Genomic DNA, 10,483 nt, shown 5'->3' on the forward strand with positions numbered 1-10,483 from the left:
AAGCTTAGGATACACATAATTCAATAAAATAATGCACTTCATATTACATTCATCAGGTCTCAGAGTATGGAACAAAAACAGTCGAACATGTAATCTTTAATTGCCAGATGTATAAAACAGATAGAGAAAGTGTAAATGAGGAGGGGGGATAAAGCTCTGTTTGAGATTTAAAAGAAGCTGGATAAGTTACCGGTACCCTTTTTTCCCCATGTAGGCTAATAGTAAGTACTCCAGCCCACACTCCAACTCAGTAGGTGGCGGTAATGCACCCTAAATGCTGGCGTTACCCGCCATAAAACATAATGGAGAAGAAGAAGAAAAGAATCCATGTACATCCGGATTCAGTTTTGTTTACCACTTTTGGTTACCACGGTGCACGGCTACTGTTAAATGTTTTGAAAGAAAGCCGCATATACCTATCACAGATGGCATCTCAGATCCCCATAACAGTCAGAGCGCAGCCGGCAGCTGCCAGCTGTGCCGCTAACCGGGGGAAGAAACGTCCCGGTAGTCCGGCGGTTTCTGCCGCTGCACAGACCACCGGGGGCAAGAAGAAGAAAGGACAGCTGACAACAACACCAACATCCCAAACACAGGTAATCTTATCTGTTTGGTTTTTGTGTCCGAACTAATCCCTTACACGTTTTGTGTTAAATATATATTATTTATTTTGGCTGAATGTGTTCTCTGTTGGGAAGTTAACGTCACAATATGAGCAGGATTTGGTTAGAAAAGAAACTTCCACGTTACACGAAGATCTACAGAGCTATCTTTTTTACATAGAAGACAATAACCTGTTTCCATGTGTTACAAATTACCTCCTTAAATAAATACTTCTAAGAACTTTCTCATCAACCCATGAGAAAGTTTACCATGGTACAGTACCATAGTGGTACTATAGTACATGTACCAGGGTATTACCATGGTACAAGTACCATGGTATTTTTGACAGTACGATGGTACATGTGCTACATAAATACCATGGTACATGTACTACATAAATACCATGGTACATGTACTACATAAATACCATGGTACTTGTATCATTGTAATACCATGGTGCATGTACTACATAAATACCAGGGTACTTGTATCATTGTAATACCATGGTACACGTACTACATAAATACCATGGTACATGTACTACATAAATACCATGGTACATGTACTACATAAATACCAGGGTACTTGTATCATTGTAATACCATGGTGCATGTACTACATAAATACCAGGGTACTTGTATCATTGTAATACCATGGTACACGTACTACATAAATACCATGGTACATGTACTACATAAATACCAGGGTACTTGTACCATTGTAATACCATGGTACATGTACTACATAAATACCATGGTACATGTACTACATAAATACCAGGGTACTTATATCATTGTAATACCATGGTACACATACTACATAAATACCAGGGTACTTGTATCATTGTAATACCATGGTACATGTACTACATAAATACCAGGGTACTTGTATCATTGTAATACCATGGTACTTGTACTACATAAATACCATGGTACATGTACTACATAAATACCATGGTACATGTACTACATAAATACCATGGTGCTTGTATCATTGTAATACCATGGTGCATGTACTACATAAATACCAGGGTACTTGTATCATTGTAATACCATGGTACTTGTACTACATAAATACCATGGTACATGTACTACATAAATACCAGGGTACTTGTACCATTGTAATACCATGGTACATGTACTACATAAATACCATGGTACATGTACTACATAAATACCATGGTACTTATATCATTGTAATACCATGGTACACATACTACATAAATACCAGGGTACTTGTATCATTGTAATACCATGGTACATGTACTACATAAATACCAGGGTACTTGTATCATTGTAATACCATGGTACTTGTACTACATAAATACCATGGTACTTGTATCATTGTAATACCATGGTACTTGTACTACATAAATACCAGGGTACGTGTGTCATTGTAATACCCTGGTACATGTACTACATAAATACCAGGGTACGTGTGTCATTGTAATACCATGGTACATGTGCTACATAAATACCAGGTACATGTACCATAGTAAACACAATTGACATTAAGTGATTTATGGAAAAAAATCAGAAAAAATTATTGATGTATGTATGATGATTTTATAGTGGTTTTTGTGTGTGTGTACATTTTTGCCACAAAGGTGAACAGAGGGAGTCAATTTAAGGTCTTAAGGTAAAAGTACCATAGTCCAGCCAAATATCTCAGTTCATATACCATACTATTCTCCAAAATTCCATGGGACATTTTCAAATATTTTCAAAATATTTGAACCATACATCCCACAGTTTATACTTTGACAAAAACCAATTTGATGAAATAATGGACAGAGGCAAATACACGATACAGTAACTCAATTTATTTATTTATGTAATTGATTTAAATATGATACAAAAAATAAAACTATTAAATCAACCCCAGTTTTCAACCTCACCATTTATCTATTTTTTTATTTGTATTTTCCTCTCACCTTTTTTTAATCTCTCCCTTTCTTCCTCTTTCCTCTTTTTCCTTATTTTTCTTTTGAGAAGGGGTGGGAGGTGTATGTGAATTAAAGTTAATAAAACAATTGTGATTGTCATAATAAATGGGATAATACAAAACGCAAACTTTTGGAGCTTTAAATGTTTTTGCGCTTCATGATTTTGGACGAATTTGATAGCTTCTGTCATATGAAGGCCTTAATTTCTGCCTTAGTCTCTTCCTGACAGACAGATTTGACTTCTTCTTAAGAGGGAAGAGAATTAAAGAGTTTGTGGAGTTAATTGGGCTAAATTGAGACTAGCAGAGAGTGGAGTCAGTCTTTTGACCTCTCCTCACCTCTCTCTCTCTCTTTTTCTCTTTTGTTTTTGATCTTTTGTATAACTTTGGATTCATCTGTATCTGTTTTTAGTTTATTTTAATCGTAGTAAACACTTAAACTTTGACCGAGTGGTCCTGTTGATTTTTTGGATGCGAATACGGAAGAGGGATTTTTGGGAGCGTCAAGCTTTATTACTATTACACAAACTAAATGATAACAAAGATCATCTGAGAAACTAATATGATAATACAAGACAATACACAACAGACAATACACAACAGACGGAGAAGCACAGCAGTCCCAACTCCAAAGAGTCTCTCCTCTCCTCTCCTGATTCTGCCTGGTGTGTCACAATTTCCTTTCAGAGTGAGCTACATTGGTACTGCCATGGCAACCTTCAATGTACTGTGGTGTGGATCACACAGGTACCATGGGACCTAAGTGATTAAAATTATTTGGTAGTAGCCTAGCTATTATGTGTTGACACTATACAAATAAAGATTGATTGATTGATTGATTGATTGATTTGAGGAACCATAGTAATAACTGGAGTGCTGCAGTTAGGTAATGTGATATGTACCATAGTAATTTGTGAGGTACTATGGTATACCATAGTTATTACATAGGTACTATGGTATGATACCATAGTACCTATGTAATAACTATGGTATACCTGGGTAATTACTATAGTATACCATAGTACATACTATGTACTATAGTATACCATAGTAATTACCTGGGTACTATGGTATGTACTATGGTATACCATAGTAATTACCTAGGTACTATTGTATGTACTATGGTATACCATAGTAATTACCCAGGTACTATCGTATGTACTATGGTATACCATAGTAATTACCCAGGTACTATCGTATGTACTATGGTATACCATAGTAATTACCTAGGTACTATGGTATGTTCTATAGTATACCATAGTAATTACCCAGGTATACCATAGTAACTACCTAGGTACTATGGTATGTACTATAGTATACCATAGTAATTACTATGGTATACTATAGTAATTGCCTAGGTACTATGGTATGTACCGTGGTATACCATAGTAATTACCGAGATACCATAGTACGTACCATAGTGTACCATGGTACGTACTATGGTATACCATGGTAAACTTTCTTATGGGAAGTTACTTTCTTTCACAAGCTAATTTTTGTGCACAATATAGCGCCTCAGGAACCAACTTTTGAGGATAACGTAAGATGCTGATTTGTGCCCCAAGATAGCTCATTAGTTTATACCAGAGCCTCAGGGCACTGGTTGATACCTTTTGCAAACTAGCTAAAATATGACTATACGAGACTGAGTGTTAATAAGAAAAGGAAAGGTCAGCATAATCGTGTAAAAATGACACTTAAGCCAGAGTGTTAAATTGTTGCTGGAAAACAGACTTTTATGCAGTTTAGACTGCTAAATATATCTTAAAATGAATATGCATGTCATAACAGCTAAGTAGACATTAATTTTTCCCACGACTGTTTCTCTCAGGGTCATGTTACACTGTGTTTACCCAACTGTTGATTTGGGATACATTCAGAACACAAGACGGTTAAAGCCAAATGCTGTGACTGTTTGTCTGAAGAGTTGTGTTTCATTTCTCATCAGGTGGCAGCTGAGGAGTCTGTGACTGAGGTAAAGACAACAGGAGCAGTAGACAGCAGTCCAGCTGTCCCCACAGAGTCCACAGCAAAGCCTCCTCCATTCAAAGACCCCGCATTTACGGTGAGTGTCTATTTGGATTATTTGCTGTTGTCAATGTTTGGCCACCCTATTTTAATACCCCTCTTAACCATGGCAGCATTCTGGGATTGGAGGAGCAGCAGCAGGTAAAAAGAACAGGACCTGGAAGAATCTCAAGCAGATTCTGGCTTTGGAGCGGATTTTACCCTGGAAGCTCAATGACCCCAACTGTGAGTTCATCTTTTTTTAACCTGATACCTGAACATTTTCACAACACTTTACAATTGTACCCTCCATCTATACAGAGTGCAGAACATGACTTTAAGTAAGAAATGCCCATACTGGTATTGTTTCTAATGGTTTTTTCATCTTATAACCTTTCTGTATTCACAGACTACAACATTGAAGCCCCTCCCTCCTTGTTGCCAACAAAGAAGTATTCTGATATTTCTGGACTCCCTGTGAGTACTCCAATGTTTTATTTCCTCATTATGCAACAATCAAAGTAACTCTTAAGTCTCCTATGAAGCAAATACTGACGACCATCTCCTCTCTCCTAAGGCAAACTACACAGACCCTCAGACAAAACTACGCTTCACATCCTCTGAGGAGTTCTCCTACATCCGTCTCCTTCCCACGGATGTTGTCACAGGCTACCTGGCACTGCGGAAGGCGACTTGCATCGTACCCTGAAGGCTGAGCAAGGCCTGAAACCTGAAACAGGTTTCACACCAGACTAGAAGCTGTTGGACCAGCCAGAAGATTTTGGGAGCAAAGGTTGCTCCCAGAGTGGCAACCAAGTTGTCAAAACCAACGCAAGGAAGATGAATTGAAGTCCCACACTGGCCGCTGCTTAACATTCACACTGCTGATTGACTGAAGGCAATTTCATAGTTGTTGCTGTTTAACAATTAAGTGGACCATTTGTAAACATATATTTTATATGTTCTGTTCCTTTGAGTGGCGGCTTCTTCCTGATTGAGTGATGAGACAGTGTTTACTGGATGATGATTTAATGTCACAGCCAGAGAAAGAACATCCAAAAGTTGTTAAGGTTCATTCAAGTTTCAGCTATAAGATTCTCTTTAGTTTGTTTGCTGAATCACATTTCCCATTATCCTTGATGATTTTTTCGCAGTATAGTATTTTTATAAATACTGGGGCAAGTTTGGGAGCTTGGGTTGGATTTGCTCCAGTGAAATCCTCAAGGACTTAATTGTTCCTCCAATACTTAAACATTACAGGCTACAAGGCCCTCTTGTGGTTAAACTGTTACTACACAGTTGAAAAGTTTTTTGTTTTTTTTAAATTTCAAATTGAATTATACTGTTTTAAGTAAAGTAGCAAATAAAAAGATAAAATCAATTTTTTAAGTTTAATTCCAGTGTCTCCCTGTCATCTAAATGTTCTTAGAAGCATCTTTTAAATAAAAAAATGTTCTCGGCTGAAACATTGCTTCCTGAAATTTGTTTCAGTCTCTTATTTTTTAGCCTCAACTGAATACCATCCCCATCTGCTGCTCTTTCTCAGATCTGTAGTAATGTATTGTGTCCTGCATGTTTGTAAGCCTTTTAAATGTAGCTGTGCAAATAGTCACTAAGCAGGCCTAATTTCACATGTCATATGTAAATGTTAAATTGGTTCCACATGGTTTTAATTCCATAGCTATATTTGATGTATGCTCTCTCTCTGCGACTGCTGGACTGAGGATGTCTCATTAATCACACATGGCAGGCGTCCAGGATCCTTTCCATGGTAGATTTTACACCATTTTTCACAACTTGATGAATGACAGCCATGTATGTCTCATGTAAATGATCCCTATTATGCAAAAACTAAGAAAATCTGCGACCTTCATAATTCTTAAAATCCTTATCTGTCGAGAAAAATCAAAGTATTACCTTTTCAGCGTCTTTAATTCTTACAGAGGCTTCGTTTAAAAGGGCCCAGTGAATACACATTGCCCTGTAATCTTTATTCACAATAGCTCAGTTCTTTGTGGTATTGAGAAAGAATAACAAGGTGTTTTCTATACAAACTTAAAAGAGCCATGAATAAAACTGATAATGAATCATTAAGACTAATGGCGTAATTACAGTTTTGGGACTCTGTGGATTGCTAGTCAATGCACTAATTTGATACCATAGCCCTCTCAAACATTGACTTATTTTTTAAATGCCAAACTGCACAAGTACTATGAATAGACAGTTGAACTAGCAACTAGTGTTTAAGAGCGTCCAAAAGAATAACATATTGCTGTTAGCAAAGAGCAAATGTTAGCCAGCAAATTTCTGCATTACAGTGATCCAGCCAAACGCTGAGGCAGTTTACTTTTCAAGTTGAAGGTGAGATTATTAAAATTGATAAAACACAGAACATATCAGTTTTGATTTGAAAATGAAGTGTGTCTGATTTTTTCTTCCAGGACACGGGATATTTGGTAGAGGTGCTTGATGAGCTGCTACTAACGTTAGCTCAGATTGTTTCTTGGTGATAAACATTCTAAGGCTGTATTAAATTATCAATTTAAAGTTTAGTTAATTGAAAGCTGGTAAAGAAGAAATACCGAGTATGCAGGTGTAGTTTTTTAAAATGAAGGGCTTCTTTGAACTCCTCTTGGTTGTCAAAGGACACCAGGAGCAGCTGTTGCCCATAAATTATGCTTGCCGAGCTGCTGCTAACGTTAGCTAAGCTATAGTTTGTAGTTTTTTTGGTGCTTCCCCGCTTTTTTTGGACAGATAGATCTATTACTTTATTAATCACCAGTGGGAAACCGGATTGGATTTATTAAAGGATTCCTTCAATGACATCAAAACTATAAAAAACAATAACGTTGCACTGCAGTGTGATGTGTTCTTGGCGCACAAACTGATTGGTATCTCCACCATTCCTACTCGTGCCTGAGAGTTACTTCTCTCAGCTCTGGGCTTTGGTGGAGCTGATGAAGGCAGTATCTATGAGAGTCAGAGCAGCATTTCCATTCCTGCTGTGGCATCAAAACCTCAACATAGTGATTAATGAACAGTGCCAGGAGTTTCTGCTACCCAAGCACTCAAACCACCGGTGTGTGTCTGCAAGCATGTGTGTGACTGTGTGTGTGTGTGTGTTCGTTAAAACATTTTTGGGACTGCTGCTGTTTTTTCTGCCCCATAACATATGTGTCCTTATCAGTTAGTCTGTCTGTGTTAAGGGTCTACAGATACAGTCAGGCTGTAGGAATAGAGTATAAAAGAAGGATGCTACAAAAGAGGAGTGATTTAAATCTGTACATGCATTTGTTTGCAGTCATATTTGTCACCACTTGGGTGTGCCAGAGCTTTGCTCAGTCTGTCATCCAGCTGAGTAAATTGGGTGTCTCAGTCCTCATGTGAGTCAGTCAGGTAGTGTGAGTGTCCATTTCTGAGGAAAGTCTGAGTCTCTATCCACAAGGACAATTTAAATCATAAGCAGCTCTGACTGCTGTGAGCATTGAAAGGCTGTTATAAACCAAGTGAGCAGACTAAATAGAGCTTTAATCAGTGCATAATCTACGTGAATAATATGAGAATAACTGTTATAGTAGATCTTGTTTTCATGAAAGTGATGTATTGTGTGTACTGGCGGCAGCACATAAAACATCCACAATAAGCTTCAGTGAAAGAACAAGCACCCTGATTTTAACAGGCTGATGGCACTCGTTGCTAGTTAAAGCACGGGCACAGAAATGGATGAAAGTGATTTAGGACTGTAGTTCAATCATAAAATAACCGTCATTAGGAAACTGATTGAGGTGTACATAAAATGGCTCATCTTTCTTTGATGGACGATTCTGCACCTGCTGCAGTTTACAGGATGTGTGTTTGAGCTACTTAGCTGAAATCTGTCCACTACATTTTTCCAAAGTAAACCTTGCAGCCATTATTTTCCAACACTGAAGGCAAACACTGTGTTAACTTCTGTGATTTGTTGCTCACTGAGGTCCTGTCTTGCCTCTCAGGTTTTTGTCACAGTGTCATTCTGGCCATGACGGAGGTGATATCTGTGAGTAAAATGGTTACAGATAAAATCACATGATGCCCTTCCCTGCAGGATGTACAGTTATTCCTGCAGAGATAGTTGATGGCAGGATTCAGGACTTTTCTCCAACCTGGCCTTTCTGGAAGAAGAGAAGCTGTCACAACTGTGATGGCATAAGGAAAAGCCTTTTTCAACAAGTTAAGCCATTTTGCATTTCTTATGGGTTGTATCTTATTATATATGAGAAAACTTCAAATGTCAAGACAGAGAAAAGTACTGAACCACCAGCTCCAGGCCGCTGATCGATAGTCCAGCTCCAGTGCCTTCTGAGCCTGCAGGGGAACTTGAATATTTATGTTTTTGACCTTTTGGAACAGCAGAAGTTGCATCGTGAACTCCTTTACTCCATGCTAACCAAGACATGACAGTAAGAGTAGTTGAGCCACATTGTGTATTATCAGTTCTTTAGCTTCAACATGACACTTGATACCTAACCCAAACAGCTTTCTGTTTTAGAAACATGGGGAATGATCAGATTGTTAACTTTATTTGGCAATGATCTTCTTCAAGGCTGCACTCAGATAAACATGGAGCTCACAGAAGTTGACGTCGAGGGATGCTAAAGCAGAATGCTTCCACTGATATGCTGTGCATAAGTCGAGGAAAAAAGCTTCTTGCCGTCTCGGTAACGTCCTGATAACAGCTGTCACCCCAGTCACATTCACTTAAACGAAGTGAATGGTAAAGTGCAGATAGATGTAAAAAGTGCAAAGAGCTCAAAGTGCTGTTTAATCTCACATCCACAATCCTCACATAACCTCTCTGTTAGAGGAGGGAGGAGTGCAGAGGTAAAGTGAATCAAGTTCTGAACAAACAGACAGGACAGTTGCCTGGAGACAACAGGAGGACCCTCCATGCATCGCGACTGCATGTCCCTGAACAAATGGTACAGCTGTTATTCAACACATCCCAGAACATGTTGGGACTCTATAAAATCATAACTTTTATGTAAAATGTATAGTCTGCTTAGGGTCCTGTGCCAAGGATTGCTTAAAGGTGCACTATAGAGTTTTGGTAGAGAAATGTGAAAGTTGGAGAAATGTACAGATTCTGTGGTATATGTTAATAACTCTATACACAAACTGTCCTCAGAGGGAAATGTGGTCCCTGGAACAACGTTTGATGATAAAATGCTATGCGAGAAGTTATGGTGGGGGGGGGGGGGGTCTGCAACAGTGAAACCGTAACTCTCCTGGTAGCTTTTTAGCTCCAAACAGTGTTCCAGGGACCAATTTTTTCCTTTGAATAAAGTTTGTGTATTTAGTTCAGAAAATATATCATAGAATTGTTTCACTTCTCCAACTTCAGACAAATTTCACTACCAAAATCTACATAGTGCACCTTTAACCTTTATGATTCATGATCATCGTACTTGTTCAGCCTTCATTCATCTAAGAAGTTTATTGTTGACTCAGTGTTTCATGCAGAGGAAATGTAGCAAATATTTCTCACAGGGTGAACTGTTTTTAAATCTGCCAAAAAAAAAAATCAATGTCAGATCACCCACAAAAACCTGTGGGTGAGGGGATGATTGTGTTCTTACCTCTGATGATTGAGCCGTGAAGTGATGACTTGATGGACTATAAGTTGCATAATACGCTGCCCCTCAGCAAGCATTTTGTTAGATTTGACAATTTTTACTCACACAATTCACATCTTTTATGTATTTCATAATGTTTGTGTATATTTTAAGTTGGTCGTTGGTCTGTTACCCATTGGGGTTTTACTTAGCTGCAAAAACATTTTTAGATGTTGCATGTAAAAAAAAAAAAAAAAAGCTAAAGTTAAAATTGAAGTGGTCGATCAACTCAAAATGTAGCAGAAATCCATTTAAAAGGTTTTACAGTTGTTCATATA

The 10,483-nt window shown here is 38.0% G+C and overlaps 1 protein-coding gene across 1 annotated transcript; it reads left to right on the forward strand.

Moving 5' to 3' along the window:
* Positions 1–305: 305 nt before the first annotated feature.
* ino80c (INO80 complex subunit C) lies at positions 306–6,035 on the forward strand. The gene is made up of 5 exons (XM_020661103.3): positions 306–596; positions 4,496–4,612; positions 4,689–4,800; positions 4,964–5,031; positions 5,132–6,035. Exons 1-5 carry the CDS (start codon positions 426–428, stop codon positions 5,261–5,263), a joined length of 600 nt encoding a protein of 199 aa, XP_020516759.1. The 5' UTR covers positions 306–425; the 3' UTR covers positions 5,264–6,035.
* The last annotated feature ends 4,448 nt before the right edge of the window (positions 6,036–10,483 follow it).

Source organism: Labrus bergylta, chromosome 8 (genome assembly GCF_963930695.1).
Source record: "Labrus bergylta chromosome 8, fLabBer1.1, whole genome shotgun sequence".
NCBI lineage: Eukaryota > Metazoa > Chordata > Actinopteri > Labriformes > Labridae > Labrus > Labrus bergylta.